The sequence below is a fragment of the Perna viridis genome, chromosome 1, assembly GCF_037379345.1.
Source record: "Perna viridis isolate PV_CMFRI_1.1 ecotype Kerala chromosome 1, ASM3737934v1, whole genome shotgun sequence".
Taxonomy (NCBI): domain Eukaryota; kingdom Metazoa; phylum Mollusca; class Bivalvia; order Mytilida; family Mytilidae; genus Perna; species Perna viridis.
The window spans coordinates 33280046-33301379 of NC_142445.1; the positions used below are offsets into that span (position 1 = coordinate 33280046).

Sequence of the window (21334 nt, forward strand, 5' to 3'; positions counted from 1 at the left end):
CTTGAGTCAAAATTGTTGGACAACTTTTTGTTAAATTTATTCCCCTTGAAAGACAGATTTAAACCAGGTGAGTGATTCAGGCTCCTGAGAGCCTCTTGTTTGCTATTTTTAATGTTATTTCTTTCAAAAATCTTCTCCTCTGACTCTACTTAACCAATTGGAATTAAACTTGGTATGAATGATCCTTGGGGGTATCCTGCATAGAATTGATGTGGGGATTTTTGATCTGTGGAAAAAACATGGCCGCCATTACTAAAAATAGAACATAGGGGTCAGACAGTAGTTCTTTGCATATATCTGCAAAACCGTGATTTAGCCAAATTCTTTCAATAGCTGGAATGATCCTTTTTTTAGAACTACAAAAGTCTTTAGGCATAAAAGTTGTCAGATGACTCCTTATAAGAGTTATTGTCCTTTAAAGGAGAAAAATGAGGTTTATTTTTGTTTTTTTTTGGACAGTTTTCAGCCAATATCTTAAAAACTATAATAGATAGAAAGAAACTTTCTATCGCTGAAATGATCGTTATGATAAATCCTACCAAAGCCTTCTTGAGTCAAAATTGTTGGGACAACTCCTTGTTAAAGTTATTGCTTTGAAAGACAAACTTTAACCAGGTGAGCGATTCAGGCTCCTGAGAGCCTCTTGTTTACCTGCCTGATAAGGTAGAAGCAGGTCTAGGAGTTGGGTCTGTCCTGAACACTTCGGCTTGTTACTGCAACTCCTTTTAAACTACCCAACAGAATATCAGAAAACGTGGTCGTGGTATGTAGCAAGAACACCACATGTACTGGTGCATATTATTTTTGATTCTCCATTATTTATGGAAGTTACACCTCTTTGTACTTAGAATTTTACTGTAAGTCATCATGCATTAGCTTGTCATCGCAATTTCTCTCTAAACTACCCAAAAGAATTTCATAAAACTCAGTATGTAGCAAGGAAATTTTGATTCTTTTAATATTATTGGAGTTGTGCCCTTTTGAAATTACACATTTGCTTAAAATAATCATGTATCAGCTTGTCATTGCAACTCTAAAACTGCCCAACAGAATTTCATAAAATTTGCTATGTAGCAAGTAGATTTCAGTGTTCCCATTGCTTTTTCAGATTCCATGTTACAAGTTAATCCTAATGACAGACCCAATATCAATGATGTTCTGGACAGATTACAAGAAATTGCAGCTGCCAGGAATGTCAATCTGAAATCTACACTCAATATCTCTGAAGGAATATCAAATGCTCCATTTTCAGGTAAAATATTTACATGTAACTCATTGCTTCTTGCTGCATTCTCGATATTTAGGAATGTATGAGAATATATAGCAGTCCTATATTTTTTACTAGTATGAACATATGTGAAATAACTTCATGCCGATCTTGCCATTTCAAGTGGAACTTATTGTGAGTTGAACTGTTAAGGAGTTAAGGATTAGAAACAATCCCTTTCCCGATATCCAGACAATGACACAATTAGCAGATCAGAAATTAGCATAATCCTGATGTTTGGACAATAATATGAGTGTTAGGGATCAGAAATCAGGATAATCCTGATGTCTAGACAATAACATGACTCTTAAATGAATGTATCCCTTTGACATTGTACAAGGTGCAATACCACATTGAAAGGCTGGTGTGTGTGATTGTCTTAGTTTCCTTGTTAAGCATACATAAAAGACAGCCATATAAATCAACCATTTAATCAAAAATTGTTTGCAACATTACATCACTGTCGGCATAATGTTAAAGGAAATGCAATTTGTTATGATAGTACTTTGTGCTGAATTCATGATGTATTTGCCAATTTGGGGTGACCAAAGTAGAAAAGAAATGAATAAAATTATGAGTTTCACAATAACAAAATGTTATGTTACCTTTAAAATCTCATTGATAAAAAAATCACTTGCGTATGAATCTGGATCAATTAAAGTCTATGTTTAAAAGTCACCACTGCTTGGTGGGAGAGCTCTGGCAATTTGCAAGTGCAAGTTAGCAGGGTGCAGAATGATTAGAATAAAAATTCATCATCACGAGGGATATGTTGCAGAGAGAATTTTAATAACAATTAAAAGGTCTGTTGTTCATGAACAATTGTAAGGTCTTTCCCATCAATTCTCCTCTGACTGCAATCATGTTCAGGAGAAGTGACCTTTGCTTCACAGCAATTGGGACAATATAATATTGACTACACAGACTATGATTTGGGGTTTTTATGGTCTTGACTATCCTTACGGATCTTGCACGACCACCCCTTAACAGAGATTTTGTTAGTAAATGTCTGTTAGTAGTTGGAGGTAGCAGAATTTAAAGTATGTCTTACTAACAGCTGGGCTGCTCTGTTGATGCTCTGGCCTACTCCCAGACCCCACATGGGTCTGAGAGTGTTTCCCCACTCTTAACTGTTTGGGAGTACGTCAACGTGAAGAGTGCCGAAGTAGCATGATGATGATTTGGGGTTTGTACTGTCTTGACTATCCTTACAGATCTCGCACGACCGCTGCTTACGGGATTCTGTTAGTAGTTTGAGGTAGTGGAGCCCAGCCTTCGGGATACCCGACCAAAGAACTCAGAGTATGTCCTACTAACAGCTGAGCTTCTCTGTTGACACTCTGGCCTACTCAAATGGTGATTTTGATTAACGTAGAAAAATTCAAAGGGATGTAATTAATAAGTATCCCAAAGCAAAAACACACTGTACCTGGAATTATGCATTATAAATGGATAACTTTGGTGTGTATTATTCAAAAGTGGCCAAAATACACTCATATTGTAAACTTTAAAATCATACATTTCATTCACTACAAAAGTGCATGAATATTGTGTACAAGTGTGAGTAAATTGCCCCCATTGTGTCAGTTGGCACAACAATGTTGGAACAGTGTGAATTTTCATTATTATTGTACGACTTACGGTTTTAAAGTTAAGTGATTAATTGAATCATTTCATTTTAGGTCATGAAACTGCATAACCAGGGAAACCAGAAATCTTTCTGAAATAATTGTAAAAAAATACTGCCCTCTATTTTTGAACAATTTATAGCTTTCATTTTTTGTGTATCTAAAAGGGTTTAAGAAATGTTTACATGGGGCAGAAAATTCTGGACTGACAAATGATCACGTCTCGCAGGATGAATTCCAGTCTTTATCTCAGATATGAATCTAGTTATGATACAATTAAATCAGAAGTGGGCAAATTGGGTTGCGGGAAAAAAAAAGAATAATAATAATAAACAGAAGAAATACAAGAAGGTCTTTCCATTGAAATGGGAAAGACCTTAATAAGTGTCCCTAATAAAACAATTTCTTGAACCTATAAAAAATTGAACTTAAATTGCAAAAGAAGACTGTAAGTATGTACAATGTTGACATAATGAGAATGTCACATTGCATTGCAGTTCCGAAGACAAACAATATTAAAACACCAGAATTGTAGGTGAGTGGACAAATGCACATTTGGTTCAAAACACAATAAAATATTATACATTTTATAATGATAATTTCTTGTTATAACTTATATTTTAATAATTTTAGATAACACTGATTCCCCAGTGAGGCAACCATCCCCTCAGAGGCAAGCCCTACTGCTACCTGCATCATCTATGGAGGGACAGACAACAGCAGGATCAATATTCAGTTCATTAAGAGGAGGTGCTGGAAATCTGATGAAGAATATAAAAGATGCTTCTGTTAAAGTGATAGAAACTGTCTCTGCGTAGGTTTCTAATGTTCTTTATATACACTGAAAGGAAAATTTGGATTGATTTTTGGGGCTGTGGACCAGAAAGTGAAACAAGCATTTTCCTTATGTCTGGATGATAACTTGAGTAAGAAGGAATTGATCTCTTTAAAATTGTAGCAAAATGTGCCATACCACAAAGGAAATGTTGGAATTGTTTTTGAAGGCTGTGACTGGAATCATTTTAAAAAAATATTGGCAAAAAATTATGGATGCATTAGCAGTGGGATAATTCAAATACAGTCAAACCTGCTCTCCTGGTCACCTCCACTTAACAGTCATTTCAAAACCCACCCAAATTTTTTCTCTATATATTTTAACTCAAATTAGCAGTCACCTCCCTAATGCGGCCAAAGGTCACCCATTTTTAGCTCACCTGGCCTGAGCTATTGCCATCACTTGGTGTCTGTCATCGTCGTCGTTAACAATTTTTCAAAACTCTTTTCCTCTGAAACTACTGAACCAATTCAGCATGATGAGATCTATCTGTGGTCGTCATATCATATCATTTTGATATGTTAAGGTCTCACTAACCACTTCTAACGTTTCCATTACTTTACATGTTAAAAAAAGTAATTTTCAAAGTCTCACTGTGAATTCCCAGGACAAATGAGATCTTAAAGCTGCATACCGTTGCGAAGCTTGGAAAATAAGGCTTCCAAAATCATTATGCTAATGGTACGATGATAGTAGAAATTCTTCACAAAATTTACTTGAATAAATAATACTGAAAATCCACATTTTTACCTGTTCTGCTAACTGACAGCATGGAGGCAAATTACTCACACATGTAAACAATATTCATACACTTTTGTAGTTAATTACATATATGATTTTAAAGTACACATTCTCAGCTTTATTTTGACTACTTTTAATCATAATACAGACAAATAATGCACTTACAATGCATATGTCTAGCTTCAGTGTGTTTTTGGTACTACATAGGGGGATGGCCATTTGACCCGGAAGTGGTTGGTGAGACCTAAGCCATGTTGGAGTTATTGCCCTTTTTTGACATTTTTTTTGCTATTTTGAATGTTATTTCTTTAAAAAATCTTCTCCTCTGACACCACCTGACTGATTGGAACCAAACTTGGTATGAATGTTTCTTGGGGTATTGTGCATAGAATTGATGTTGGGATTTTTCATGCATTGAAAAACATGGCTGCTGTTACTAAAAATAGAACATAGGGGTCAGACAGTAGTTTTTCACAAGTATTTCCAAAACTGTTAGGTTTAGCCGAATTCTGTCATGGGGTTAAAGTGTTCAGCATGATGAGATCTATCTGTGGTCAAAATTTGGTGAAAAATTGTTGACCCATGTTGGAGTTATTGCCCTCTATGGAGGTTTTTTTGCTCTTTTTAATGTTATTATTTTAAAAACTCTTCTCCTCAGAAACTACTTTACAGAATTCAATGAAAGTTGGCATTTTTGTTTTAAAGGGCATCCTTTACAAAATGACCGTTTTGATTTTTGATCTGTTATAAACCTTGGCCGTTATTACTAAAAATTGAACATTGGGGTCAGACAGAAGATATTTGCATATATCTCCAAAAGGGTTAGGTTTAACCAAAATCTGACGTGGGGTAAAAGTATTCAGCATGAAGAGATCTATCTGTGGTCAATTTTTGGTGAAAATTTGTTGACCATTGCCCTTTTTGGACATTTTTTTCTGTTTATATTGTTGTTACTTTAAAAAATCTTCTCCTTAGAAACTGCTCTACAGAATTAAATGAAAGTTGACATTTTTGTTTTATAGGGTATCCTTATTGAAATGACAGATTTTTGATTGCTAAAAAACATGGATGCCATTTCTAAAAATAGAACGATGGGGTCAGACAGCAGATTTTTGCATACATCTCCAAATCTGTTAGGTTCAGCTAATAGCTTTCAATTGCTGAAATGATCCTTATTGTAAGGCTTACAAATGTGTCCCATGAATCAAATGGAGTCAAAATTGTCTGACAACTCCTTGTTAGAGTTATTGCCCTTAAAAGGCAAAAATTTTAATTAGATGATTCAGGCTCCTGGGAGCCTCTTGTTAGGCCAAAATCGTCTTTCTGACTTCTTGTACTGGCCAATTTGTAAACGTGTCATGTGATTTAATTATATTTAGTACATGTAAATATAGATACTTAGGTTGCCGAAGGGATTAAATCAATATTGAAATGAAAACAAGGTCAAAAATTCTATATTAAAGGTGTGAAATTAACTCACTGGTCGGTGATTAAGTCGTAAAAACTTCAGTCTTCAGCTTAATTACGAAAGTTTGAGTTGCTACAAAATGTCTCAGAAAGGAACATTTTTGACACTTATCGAAAGACACGAGGCAATTAAAAAATTAAATAGTGGAAAAGTGCCCTTGCCGTTGCAAGGGAAATAGGTGTTGGAAAAACATAAATTACTCAAATTGCTAAAAGAAAAGCATTGAAAAAATAACGTAGATGGTGAACGAAAAAGGAAACGACATAAAGCAGGTAGTTTTAAAAAGTGTTTTTTTTGTGTTTTTTTTGTCAATACTTAAACTGACATTTTTTATTGTCATATATATTTTATCTGAATGATGTTTGGAATAAAAATATTTTTATTCTTGGTATACATGAATCTGCATCTGAAAATGAAAGGTAAATACGTGTAATATTATGACAATCGCAGATAGTACAATCTAAATGAATATGGGATTATATGCTGACATCAAAGTCTTTCTATGTCACAATTTGTTTACCTCATTTGAAAGGTCACCTCTCTATAAAGGTCACTTTGAGTATTCCCAAGAGGTGACTGCTTAATACAGGTTTGACTGTATGTTAAAAACCAAATATATGTAACCACATGAAACAAAGAAGATCTACATCTAGTGAACCAAATAAAATCTGAAGATAAGGGAAACTAGACATCAAACAAAATAAACTAAATTCACTAGCAATATGAACTCCCACAAAAAACCAGGATTGACATTAGATGCTCCGGAAGGATAAGTGTGTCCTGCTCTATAAGCGGCACCCACCATATTGCAAGTGAGTAAAATACAGTAATAATCTAACAACAATAATGCAGTTCCACTACTTGTGTGAAACACTATTGACACTAGGGCAAAATCATTAATTTCACCTAAGTATCATTTAATTTCACAATTAAGGACCGAAAAAGAGGCCTCTTCCATTCTGGTAAAATTCTTAACCTGCATCAAATGTCTAATCACAATCAAATTTCAAAGCCGTATCAAGCTTTAATGGAGTGTCAGTACTTGCTTCAACTGTTCCAGGCTCAACCTGGTGGTCGTGTCTACTTGTTTATTGCATAAGAAAAGTTTTCTATTCAGAGTCCTTGATTTGACATAATAAATGATAAAGACGCGAATGTAATTATACAGAAAAATAATATTTAACTTGTTATTTTCTATGCATGGATAATAGCTCTATAATCTGTTCTAATATTTTCCATTGATGTTTGAATCAATTTTTTCCCTTATACTTTCCTGAATATTAGGACCAAACCTCCTTAAAATCAAAACTGTATAAATTATTTTCAAAAAAACATGGACAATTTTTATAATGATTGATTCATGAGCCAGTGAACAAAAAATGAGTTAAAATAATAAGTATTTCTTCAAGATTATTTAGATTTGATTAAATATCAAAACTGCAGTACAAATATGTGTATGAATTAAAATACTATTGACAGTGTATTGAAAAAAAAATAATAGATACTTTACTCATTATGACATCATGGGAATTACAGTTCATAAATGTATTGTGCTTGTTAGTTGAATCTGAATTGATGATTGATTTTTATGTTTGGTGGTATTTCAGGACTGTTAACAAAAATGACCTGGATCTGAATTACATTACTTCTAGAATTGTAGGTAAGTGGGTTTAACGCAATTTTATTCAGACAAAACATTGAAATGTCTAACAAATATGTTTTGGATATTGCTTTGTCTGTGTTGTAGTGGTCTATAAACATCTGAATTTCAGTGCCAGTGCTAGCTAATATGCCTTGTATGACATTTAAACACATTTTTTTTTACAAATTGTGGTTGCATCATTTAGGAATTAAGGGGTTCAAAAGAGGCCAAAAACAAACACCTTTATACAAATCTTAATGAAACAGTATGAATTGCTTGTTAGCTTACCTGGACCACAGGTCAATATGAGCTTATGCTGTCACTTGACTTCAATAGTTGCCTGAAAATGCATATTGTCGGGAACTAATGTATTGGTCAAAACTGTAGTAGTGACGGCTGTTTGAACTTAGACAAAGGTCTGATGCATTTTCTGCAACTCCTCCCTTACGACTTGCAGGACTGTAATGAAACTGAATGGAATGTTAGGTTACCATATTAGGATGTGCATATTGTTAGGAATTTGTGTTTGGGCGAAAATTGTAGGAATGATTGCTGTTGGACTTAGGCGTTTAATGGCAAAACTATGTCTCATTTGTTGTCTGCTTCTCCACAATTTGCAGAACTTAATGGGGTGTTAAATTACCACACTGGGATTTGCATTTTGTCAGGAATTAATGTTGAAATTTAATTTGAAGTTATATTCTATCATTGTGTCAACAAAAAATACTACTGATTGTGGTGTGGAGTTTGGGTGTTTTTGAAATGGTATCAAAATTGTGTCAAAAAGTGCTTAGTTTATTCCCCATAAAAATTGTGTCCATTATGAATGGTCATCAAATGTACATGATTGAACAGGGTTGGGGTTGGGGTATTAGTCCTGTTACAGCACTTGGATTTTGTAAACTTGTCACCTGTATGATGCACAATACATGATACATGATGTATGATTTATGATACACCATGTACAATGTGGGATCCATGGTACATGTTTAAGTGTGACCAAATCTAATATTGTGTGCACACTTGCCTAGAGTTCAACTGGCTGCGATAGTATCATGCTGTGCTCAGCGAAGATTTTTATTGTGTTTATATGGAATTTGAGTCGTTCACAAATAGGGTTATTTTCTGTTGTTGGACTATAGCTCAAAACACCTTTGCACAATGTCTATGAAACTTTGGTAAAATGCTATTTTGACAAAATTGAATAGTTCACATAGAAGCATGAATTCAATTGATTTTGTTTACAGTGATGTCTTTCCCGTCTGAAGGTGTTGAGTCTGCTTTCAAGAACCATATAGATGATATCAAGAGCTACTTAGACTATAAACATAAGAATTTGTATGCAGTGTATAATTTATGTCAGAAGACCTATAGGACAGTTAAATTTGAAAACAGGGTATGTATATAAAAATGATGGAAGTAGATGTACATGGTATGTATAAGCCATTGTGTGCTTAAGGAAGCAAAAGGAGTGATAAACATTTCAATGAGTCCATCTTTAAAACCAAATATAACATTTCTAGGACGTAGTTTTAAAAGGTTTTAATAGAACTCTTTGAGGTCCCTCTTCTCGCATTGCTGTCACCCGTCATCTGTTGTCCATAAACTGTTTTTTTCCCTAAAATATTTTCCTTTGAAACCATAAAGGGTTTTGGTCAACTTTTCAAAAATTTGGACAAATAATGCTCAAAGGTGCATATTCAGCTGATTGGTAAACACCTGGATGATCGATATATAAAACATGAAATTTAAAACAATATGAACTGTCCTTTGACAAAGTAAGACTAACCAATTATTAAAACAAAGGCATTATAATAATAAAATTTTAACCAAAACAAAAAAAAAAAAACAAAACAAAAAACAATACATAAAACATGCTAGGGTCATGCTCAAGGCTCGGAAATTTTACAGCCCATGTCGGTCATTTCATTGGACTTCAGCAGACAAAGTTGGATGTTGTGTGGTGTCATGCTCAGATTGAGAATAAACTTCCAAAAAAAAAAAAACTTTTTTGGAGTGATTTCAAGATAAATATTGGAATGTGTATTATTTCATCACATGCTCTGTCTGTTACAAAATGTCTGAACGTTTAAAAAAAAATAAACAAGGTTGGTTTCAACCTCACAGGGAAGTTCTAACAATTCAACAAAATATTGTATCTCTCATCACATCAGAAAACAGTCGAGAAGTTCCAAGTGACAAACATGTTGGTAGATAAAAGAAGATCATGACTTTATTGTTTTAAATGGTGTGATGTCTGTATTAAAAGGATTTGAACGATTAATTAATTATTACAAACTCGTTATACTTGACAGACTGTTTCAGCACCACATGCTTTTAACCACTGACAGATCAGTGGGAAATTAATATTTTTGTAAATCTTTTTCTTAATTTTATAAATCAAGTAATAAATATATAAAAATTTTCGAGTCACTTCAGTTGTTAGACGTAGTGGTGAATGGTGAAGGCACAATACAAGTACCCTAATATGATTATGCAATCAACAAATCAATTACAGGTAAACCATGGTCACAGGTGGCTGCACATTGGGTAATATATTTACGCACACCTGTCAATTAATTTTCATTAAACAATTAGACCCCGTGCAGGTCAAGGTGTCAAAAGAATAGGCCCGGAGCAGCGCTAAGCTTGTCATCAAAGGCCACTAAATGCTCACAACCTTGGCTGGGGGCTAGGGCACCCTGCCCACAGAACAACTGGGTTGTGTGCCCCAGGTGGTGGAATGGGGTAACCCTGGCATGTTCCATACTGGGGTCTTTAGGCCAGAATACAGAAAACCTGACTGCAAACCATGGTGGTGCAACGTGTTGGAAAAGATGCCATGTTCCTCGCACGTTAAAGAACCCTTCTATGGTATCTTCCGGAGTAGGAACCACAGGGCTCCACCACAGGAAGCTAAATTGCCCGACCCTACCCATCCATCCATTTTTCTAGTGGCAATCAAAATTTGTTGACCATATGATCCTTGTGTCTCACCCCATTTTTCATTTCATCATTTCATGTTCATTTTATCATCCATTTCATTTCCATCGCTTGAATATAGCTGAAATGTTGCTGCTTGGGCGTTAAACCCCAATAATCAATCAATCTATAAACAATTAGGAGACAGGTAGACAGGATGTTTAGACACTAATAAAAGCACCTAGACTGTAATTTATTAGGATTGACAATTTTTTATGTCTGATAATGGAAAATGGTCATCGGTCATAAGCAAAATTTGTCTGTCAGTGACCGGCATTTTTTACCTTTTCCGGAGCCTTGGCCATGCTTGAATTAAAAACCTTTTGTTTCACAAGGTATGTGTATTAAGTACAACTATGAAGTCAGGGTCTCACTAACCACTTCTAACGTTTCCATTAATTCACATGTTAAAAAAGTCTCACTGTGAATTCCCAGGACAAATGACATCTTAAAGTTGCATACCGTTGCGAAGCTTGGAAAATAAGGCTTCTAAAATCATTATGCTAATGGTACGATGATTGTAGAAATTCTTCACAAAATTTACTTGAATATATAATACTGAAAATCCACATTTTTACCAGTTCTGCTAACTGACATCATGGAGGCAAATTACTCACACATGTAAACAATATTCATACACTTTTGTAGTCAATTACATATATGATTTTAAAGTACACATTTTCAGCTTTATGTTGACTACTTTTAATCATAATACACACAAATAATGCACTTACAATGCATATGTCTAGGTTCAGTGTGTTTTTGGTACTATATAGTGGAGGGTGGCCATTTGACCCGAAAGTAGTTAGTGAGACCCAGTTTGGCTACGACCACTTTAAAAAATAAATGTCATAACAAGCCATATGAGGTTTACTGTTTTTTTGTTTTATTTTTTTAACCAAAAAGTTCCATTTTCATTTGAAACACATTATTATCTATAATGCAATTTTCAACTGTGTGTTTTATAAAATCTCTGAAGACAAGCAAGAATACATTAAAATGGTTGCAATAGTGCTTCTTTGGAAAATCTTGATTCAAAGTATTTAATTTAGAGCAGAAATGTTGAAAATGCACTTTCAACGACTTTTGTTGCTAATTTTATACAACTGCGATTTTTTTCTCTCTCTCATTTCACCCTGTTGTTGGCAGTGGCAGCTTTGTTGTTGTCATAGTTGTTGGGGTCCATTACTTTCATTTATTTATGATAACTTACAGATCCTTTTTGAAATTTTAACACTTCATTCTTAGGGACATGGTGAACAGCCCTATAGTTTTTAGTTAGTTTTAAATGAATTAATTTTTTATTTGAAAATTTACGTTCGGAAATTGTAAAGTCTAAGCTACCACTCCCAAATATAATGGTTAAACCCTAAAAAGATAAGAGTTAACTGCTTACCATTAGCTATGTTGCCTATCAAGTTTTAGTTTTCAAAATATGTTGACATACAAGTCTAAAATTTTTTAATGATTTAGCTTCTTGGTAATTCCATGAGGAAGATATATAAATAAAATTTGCTTTTGAAAATTTATTTTGATTTTGAGATCTACTGCATTCCAACTAATGATCCCATAAACCAACTAGTAAAAAACTCTGGCCTTATAGTAAATGAAATATGATTAAAAATATAAGAACAAATTGAAGCATAATTAAAGGTTATGTTTTTCATACAAGGTTTTGTTTTTTGTTTTGCAGGTATCAGAGTGTGGATGGATAGCAAAGAAAGCCCCTACACTTGCAAATCTTTTTGCAATATGTAAAAATATGCATTTGTGGTTACGACAAAATCCTCAAAATATATGTGTGGTACATTGTCTTGTAAGTTTTTATCATAGGGTTGTATAATGGTATCACCCTGTCTTCTTTATTTGTCATTTTTGGGATACCTTAGCTGGATTTCTTTTACTATAACTTTAGTAAAACTTTCCTAATCTTTTTGAAATTTAAACACATTGTACATGGAGACAGATGGCCCATAGTCATTGGAAGTTTTTGCCCCAACACTTTTGAAAATAAAGGGCTTAAAGGTGGAAAATTTATGATATCATTGGATTTGATTTGTTTATTGTTGATCCAATTTTGATGATTCAGATGTCAGTGTGTTCCTTTAGAAATTCTGTTGTGAAAGTGTTTATAGGGTAGACTTAGTTATCTTTAACCAATTTGGGGTTAGAGAAGTGCAAATTTGGGTCATGCCCAAAGCAATCAACTTTTTCAATCAGATTTGAGATAATTATCATTGTTTTTGAGTTATTACGGGCCAAAGGTGCCACTCTAAAAAAAAATTGACTTTTCTGTTTTTGATCTCATTTCGAATTTTTAGGCTCATGTTTTCATACAATTTTTGGCTCACCTTTTGCCAAAGGTCATATGAGCTATTGCCATCACTTGGTGTCCATCATGGTTAACAATTTTTCAAATCTCTTCTCCTCTGACACTACTAGACCAATTTGAACCAAACCAAGTGTGAATTTTCCTTAGGGTATTCTGCATAAAACTGATGTTTATCCATCGAAAGGCATGGCTGCCATTACTAAAAATAGAACATAGTTTTTCACATATATTTCACATCTATGAGGTTAAGCTAAATTCTGACATGGGTTAAAGTTTTCACCATCATGAGATCTATCTCTGATCAAATTTTCATTTTAATCTGTTAAGCCATGTTGGAGTTCCTCCCCTTTTTAGCTCACCTGGCCATAGGCCTGGTGAGCTTATGCCATCACTTAGTGTCCGCCGTCGTCGTCGTGGACAAGTTTTCAGAATATTTTCTCCTCTGAAATTACTAGACTGACAGGTTTTAAACTAGGCATGATTGTTCCTTAGGGTGTTCTGCACAAAATGACCTTTGGAATTTTTGATTCATATATAATATGGCCACCATTACTAAAAATAGAACATAGGGGTCAGGATGCAGTTTTTTTGCAAATAACTCAAAAACCGTTGCCTTTAGCAAATTTCTGGCATGGGGTATTATTGTTCAGCATCATAAGACAAACCTATGCCAAAATTTTCAAAACCATTCATTGACTGATGTAGGAGTTACGGGCCCCTGAAACAGTTTTTTTGTTGTTGAAAATCTTCTTCTCTAAAACCATTTCAGATCATTGAATAAGAATAAGCATAATAGTTCTTTAGTGTATTGTGCTGAAAATGACTGTTGTGATTTTTAATCTGTGAATAGATATGGCTGCCTATACTAAAAATAGGGGGCTGTAAGACAGGTTTTTGAAAATAACTCAGAATTGTAGCCTTTAGCAAAATTCCGGTTCAGGACATGAAAATGCTATTAAAAGCATTCCTGCATTTGACAATTTAGTTGATTTTAACTTATCCCGTCTCATTCCTCAAGTTTTTCAAATAAGCATATGGTTAACCAGGTGAGTGATTCAGGCTCTCTTGAGCATCTAGTTCAATGTTTGTTTGCTATTATTAATAATAAATCCTCTCCTATGACATTTCTTTACCAATTGAAAACAAATTTGGTATGAATGTTCCTAAGGGTATACTGCATAAAACTTATGTTGGGATTTTATCCTTTGAAAAACGTGATCCCTGTTACTAAAAATAGAACATAAGGTTCAGACAGTAGTTTTTCGCATATATTTCAAATCTGTTAGGTTTTGCTTAATTTAGTCAAATTAGTCAAATTTTTATCGTAATCTTTTAAGCCATGTTGAAGTTATTGTGTTTTTAACTCAACTGGCCGTAGGCCATGAGAGCTATTGCCATTACTTGGCGTCTGTCGTCGTTAACAATTTCTTCAAACATCTTCTCCTCTAAAACTAACGAATTGATTTGCATGAAACTTTTAGCTGTTTTCAGCCAATATCTTGAAAACTATAATAGACAGAATGAAACTCAATTGATAAAATTATCCTTATGATAAGGCCTACAAAAGGCAAATGTCTTTGATGTAGCACCCTTTAAGGAAAACTTTTTTTATATGACTGCCCAAAAAAAAATTGGTGCATGTATGGCGCTATTGCCCTTGGAAGGCAAAAATTTAACCAGGTGAGTGATTCAGGCTCCTGGAAATCTCGTTTGACATTTTATATCTATTTTTGATGTAAGTTCTTTTTAAAAATCTTCTCCTGAAACTACCAGACCAGCTAGAACCAAACTTAAGGCAAAAATTTAACCAGGTGAGAGATTCAGGCTCCTGGAAATCTCGTTTGACATTTTATATCTATTTTTAATGTAAGTTCTTTTTAAAAATCTTCTCCTGAAACTACCAGACCAGCTAGAACCAAACTTAGTATGAACACTGCTTAGGGTATTTTGCATAGATCTTCATCTGTAGAAAAACATGGCCACTGTTACTAAAAATAGGTCAAAGGGAACAGAAATTTTTCTCATATGTCTCCAAAACTGTTAGGTTTAGCCAAATTCTTTCAATTGCCAAAATGATCTTTATTATAAGGCTTACAAAAGTCTTCAAGGGATCAAATTTGTCAAACAATTTGTTAGAATTATTGCCCTTGAGAATTGAAAAATGACATTTTTGACAGTTTTTAGGCCATATTTTGAAAACTATGATTGATAGAAAGAAAGTTTCAGTTGCTGAAATTATCCTTATGATAAGGCCTACAAGAGGCAAGTGTCTTTGATGTAGCACCCTTTAAGGAAAACTTTTTTTATATGACTGCCCAAAAAATTGGTACTTGTATTATGCTGTTGCGTCCTACATGTCATTGTTGTAGCATTTCATAGAATTTAAGTATTTAACTCTAATGAAAGCAAAGGAATGTCATTGATACTTTTCCACAATTGTCTATACCACAATGGTCAGACTTTTCAGAAATAAGGGGCCAAAAAAGAGGGACCAAAACATGCATTTTCTTGATGTCCAGACAATAACTTGATTATTAGTAAAAAGAATCTCTTTGAAATTGCAACTGGGATTCTGACTTGAGCCAAGTTTGAATGAGGGGCTAAAAAGGGGCCAGAAACAAGTTTTTTTTCTGATTTCTGGTTTGGTTGTTAACTTGAGTGAAAGTTATCATCACTTTGAAATTGTAACACAAGGTGCAATATCCCCTCAGGAAGTTTGGGATTATTGAATTGTAGGTTTTCACTGGATCCATTTAGGAATAAGGGCCCAAATGTGACCACTTTGGTTCTTTATTTTGCATTCTAGGGACATAATTTTTTGGGCGATTCTTAATGGGACGAAATTGACTGGATTTTTTGGTAACTTCCCTTTCAAAACAGACTCCGAAATGTAAACAGCTTCTTAAGTTCTTGGTTAAAATTAAAAGTTTTGAAAGAATGATAATGGTTAATCATACAGAAAATCATTACATAATCTAATTCAAGGTTACACTATACTGATGGGATTGAGGTGCACTGTTTTGTACACAAAACTGACCTGGTCTAATTCTGTAAAACTTAAAAATAAAAGGTAAAACTTGGTGGAAATATTGATTGTGGGTAGTAGAGCATTTATTCATAAATAGTTGCAATACTTGTGAAGGTAAAGAGGTGTAAAATGCATACTTTAAGCTGTCTGGAAAGATTCAGGTTCTCTTCCTTGCACCAACTGGCTGTTCTTCAAAAATGCTAAATTTCACATGAACTTTAAGAATTAAAAACATGAACAAATGAGTAGAAAAAGGTACACTTTTTATGTTTTTTTTACAGTAATACCATGCATGCTTACTTTTTCTGGCAGTTTTAAAGTGCCTGATATTTTAGAAAATCTGTTTTTTGGCAATTAATTTTGCACCCAAAATTTATTATGAAAACTGATACATATTTTTGTTATGTTACCATGGCTATAGATTTCCATGACAAATAGAAAATAATATCTATCTTTTTTTCATGGATCTCCATAATGTAAGGTTTTGGAAAATATATACTTTTTACAGAAAAACATTTTTGGATTTGCTTGTTTAAGTGTCTCAATTTAACTTTATTTCCATAAATTTTCATTAAGTTATCTGCAGTGACCTTTATATAGTGGAATCTAAGTGAGAATCTTTTTCTTTCTATCATTGTCAAAACAATCTTATTATTTTATAAATGTGACAGCAATTTTCAGTACTATAAATGTATTTCCTTCATCACATGGTCTACATTCTTGATATTCCATTCAAGATACATTTTGTATCCTCTGCACTAATTAGCATATATCTTCAAAATGTTAGGTTTAGCCAAATACTAACATTGGGTTTAAGCAGGGATTGTTTTGGGCTTCGTCAATGTCGCAGTTTTTTATCTGATTTGATGACAAAAATAACCTGATGGCGATTTTCTTAGCGCCTAGATTTTATATATTAAAATTGACAGGAAGTTCATCAGCAATGGATATTCCCTCCAATAAATCAATTGTGTTGACACGGTGTCTTCTTCAAATACCAACATTTTATATGTTAACTATTCCTTGAACGCCAACAAAAAGATTTCAATAGATGTTTAGATAATGACAATGGGTGTTTTTTTTTTTAATAACTATTCAAATGATTTTATAAATATTTAACAATCAAAAATAATAAGTGAAGATAAAACAGCAACATTGTAAACATTTTTATGAGATAAAGTTGTAGATTTTGGGTTAAAATCATTATGAAATTTGAATAAATAAAATTTAAAAAATCTTATAAATTTTTAACAAAAAATATTTTGGGAATGGAAAGGTTATATAGCAAATTATATGTAAGAAATATTAAAGAAAGTATAGAGAAATACTATTATTATAATTTATAACAAACAATATCATTCTAAATATTTTTATTGAAATGAAATTTTATATGAAATTTATGATAGACCAATTCATTTAACTTTAAGGATAATAAGATTTAATTAAGGAAATTTGATAATTTCCAATGAACTGGAAACTGGGTGAGCATGAGTATGAGCACAGTATGAAAATACATTGTGTCTTCCACAACTTTACAAAGTTTCAAGAAAATCAATGAAATAGGGTAACCAGAATTCTGATGAGTTGTGAACATAACAAACACCGAAACAATATATCATATTATGAACCACTTACAATAATAAAGGATAAACAAGGGTATAATAATATGACCAGAAAAATATCTTGAATAGCTGAACGAAATAAAACAGAGTTTTTTAACATGAAATACAAAGTTTTAAGAAATCCCATCAAGTAATATGGGAGGATATTGCAGCACACACAACTATAGAAATATTAAAAAAAAAAACATTTAAGTCCAAAGAATTTGCCTCAAACTAGATTTAGCTATCTGTTTAATTAGTTTTACTGTTCAGATATGCATGCACTTTTGTTGTGATAACTACTTGTAGCTTTTCCTTGAATGCCAGCAAACCTTTACCTGTAAATTGTCCGTAGATCATTAGTTGTTGGCAATCTTGGAATAAACCTATGACACCTGGTCAATAACCAATTTACAACTAAAGCCAATCAAAGGTAATTAGACTGATGACTCTGACTCAAAAATCATTTAAGTAATCTTCTCTTTTAAAAAAATTTCATTGGAGATGTCAACCAGATGAAAATATATTATTGACCCTATCAAAACTCACATCATTTTGTAAAAGGTGAACACAATCATGGTCATGCACATGGCAACAAACAAGCTTCACAGCCCTTTTAAACCTTATGATACATTCAGAGAGAGATTTATCTAATAAAAGATTATGTATATTAAATCCAGTTAACAATGTTTTAGACACAAGGTAGCATCTGAAACATTTGGAAATGCAAGAAATGATTAAAGAAAATGGATGACATTTGTTAACACTTTTCTAATGGTCATGTGCCTTTTTAGGTGGGAAAATTGGTAAACAAATAGAAACGGGATTCCCCAAATCTAATTAGAAAATACTGAATGCATACTAGACCAAAATTGTGTCATAATATTCAGATATCAAGCAGGAGTATAGGAGAACCAGAGAGAATAAAAAAGGAACACAGTTATTGGTCCATGTTTGTTTGATAGAAATTTTATCACTTGATTAAAGAGAAATAAGTTTGTTGAAAATTTATAAATGAGAAATCAAATTATATTTTAAGATAAATTTAATTAGTCCACAAAGGACCAAGGTCAACATTTTTTAAAATCGGGGACTATAAAAGTATAGTAATATGAAGTCATTGATAAAAATAAAACGCCTATTATTGGAGTAATACTTTATCATTTTGCATATGAAAAGTGACTAATGGTTTTAGATCCTAGCTAAGACTAGAGCTAAAACCTGCTTTATACATGAATTCATAGTGAATCTTCGGTACATGTTTGTCATGAATGAAGGTTATTTTGATGAATTGACAAAGATAACTCATCAGTGGACTTACTGTCATCCAACTCATATTTTTAAAAAATAGAATCATTTTTTTAACATCATGTTAATTGGCTCCAATTTCTGAAAATTGGCGACAAAAAATAGCAGCTGGTGATTTTTCTGGCACCAGAATTTTGAAAGCCAGAACAGCCTCTAGTTTTTAATGTGCAGCATGATGATATTTCATCAAAAAAAAAAAACATGGCTGCATTAAAAAAAAAAAAAGAAAAGATTACTCATTATGCCAGGTAAGCGATTCAGTCTCTTTAGAGCCTCTAGTTTATAGATGGTGTCAATTTGTTCTCTCCAAGTCGGACAATTGTTACTTGAGTTCAAATAGTTCAGCCATCAAAGGCAAAGCCTAAAATTTATTACATGTTTCACTCTCATATTCTTTTCAAGAATTTTTTGTAAAAAAAAATCATTTCTCACTGACAAATAACACAAATTAGTATAGAACCAAAAGATGTAAGGTTTATTTTGATATTCCTTTCAGGATGGTAAAGCCTCCTCAGCAACTGTATCAGGAGCCTTTCTTGTATTCTGTAGGTTATTTGAATCTAGTCAACAAGCACTGCATTTGTTCTCAATGAAACGTTGCCAGCCTGGTATTTCTGCAGGACAGAGAAGGTAAAGTATTCATTGTCAATGAAGTAATATTATGAAACCAAAAAGTGTAAATTTGTCTGAGCTTGTCTACTATTGATTATGTAATGATTTTCACCTTTTTGAACATTTTATGTGGAACAATAATGTCAAATATATTTGATATTATCAATAGTTTTAAAACTTACCACTTCATCAACTTGGACATCAACTATGAACTGAAAAATAATTTCATCATAAATCGTATTTATTGGGCCTATGATGAAGTATTTTGTCTTTATTTTTTTAGTTGTACAACAGTAGATATTTTTAAAGAATTATTTCACCAATAAATCTGTACATTATAGTTTGACGTCTTATAAAGCTATTCAAGATCTCTAGATTTGTAGTGAACTGTTTACTTTTACAAACTTTGCTCTCCAATAGGTAAGATTCTGTGTCTAATTTTTTTTGCACTCCTGACATAATATATAATATACAAATGCAGAAAGTAGAACATAGTTCATAACTATTTTTCTAAAATTACATTTTTTTCTTTTCAATATATATTTTTCTAGTAAACAAGACCTCTTAAAAAAGTCTTTAGTAAAATTATGTTGTTTTTTATTTCAAATTATGGATAAAGTGAATTTTTTTTATGCATAATTGATAAAATAGGATGTAGAAACATAATTTTAAGAAATGTCCAGCCAAATTATTCTTTGATAACTTAGGAAGATGCCCTCAATCTTGAAATTGGTAGTGATCATTCACTTTAATAAAATTGGCACCTATAAACAAGTAGTCTCAATAAACTTATGTTGTTGCACTCCTGACTTAATATATTACATATAATAAATGCAGAAACTAAAACAAAGTTTGCAGCTTTTCACTTGGCATCCGTTGTCGTCGTTAAAAATTTTTCAAAACTCTTTTCCTCTGAAACCACTTGACCAATTGGAACCAAACTTGGTATGAATGTTCCTGGGGGTATTTTGCATAGAAAGGTGTGGGAATTTTTGATCCGTCGAAAAGCATGGCCACCGTTACTAAAAATAGAACAAAGGGGTCTGACAGTAGTTTTTCACATATATTTCCAAAAATGTCAGGTTCAGCCAAATTCTGACTTGGTAAAAGTGTTCAGCATGATGGGATCTATCTGCGGTCAAATTTTCATTTTGATCTATTACACCATGTTGGAGTTATTGCCCTTTTTCAACGTTTTTTGCTATTTTTAATATTATTTCTTTCAAAAATCTTTTCCTCTGAAACTACTTGACTAATTTGAATCAAACTTGGTATGAATGTTCCTTGGGGTATCCTGTATAGAACTAATATGGGTTTTTTTGATTTGTTGAAAAACATGGCCACCATTACTAAAAATAGAATAAGGGTGAGGCAGCAGATTTTTGCATATATCTCCAAAACTGTTAGGTGTAGCTAAATTCTGATATGGAGTAAAAGTGTTCAACATGTTGATATCTATCTGTGGTCAAATTTTGGTTTTAAGCTGTTGAGTCATGTTGGAGATATTGCCCTTTTTCAACGATTTTTGCTATTTTTAATGTTATTTCTTTCAAAAATCTTCTCTGACTTTATTTGATTAATTGGAACTGAACATGGTACAAATATTCCATGGTGTATCCTGCATAGAACTGATGTGGGGGTTTTTGATCCATCAAAAAACATGGCAGCCATTGCTTAAAGTAGAACATACAGTGTAGGGGTCAGACAGTAGTTTTTCGCATATATCTGCAAAACCGTTAGGTTTAGCCAAATTTTTTCAATATCTTTAATGATCCTTATTATTAGCAGTGCTTTATTAAAAGGTGGTACCCGGTACTTTTACCCAGCTACGGTAGCATCTGGTACTGGCAGAATAAAAGCAAAAAAAAATCTTGAGGAAAAATCTAGTAA

General features: G+C 33.0%; 1 protein-coding gene across 3 annotated transcripts in view; it reads left to right on the top strand.

The window, feature by feature from the left end:
- Positions 1-21334, top strand: part of LOC148628442 (cyclin-G-associated kinase-like) — a 163967-nt gene that overhangs the window by 76200 nt on the left and 66433 nt on the right. For 2 of the 3 annotated variants that reach the window (XM_088587597.1, XM_088587616.1), the window contains exons 9-14: positions 1109-1252; positions 3529-3709; positions 7547-7599; positions 8829-8977; positions 12257-12379; positions 19329-19462. In XM_088587597.1, the coding sequence (XP_088443723.1) occupies positions 1109-1252; positions 3529-3709; positions 7547-7599; positions 8829-8977; positions 12257-12379; positions 19329-19462 (784 nt within the window). The remainder of the gene's footprint in view (positions 1-1108; positions 1253-3528; positions 3710-7546; positions 7600-8828; positions 8978-12256; positions 12380-19328; positions 19463-21334) is intronic. The other variant, XM_088587607.1, reaches the window with a different exon arrangement.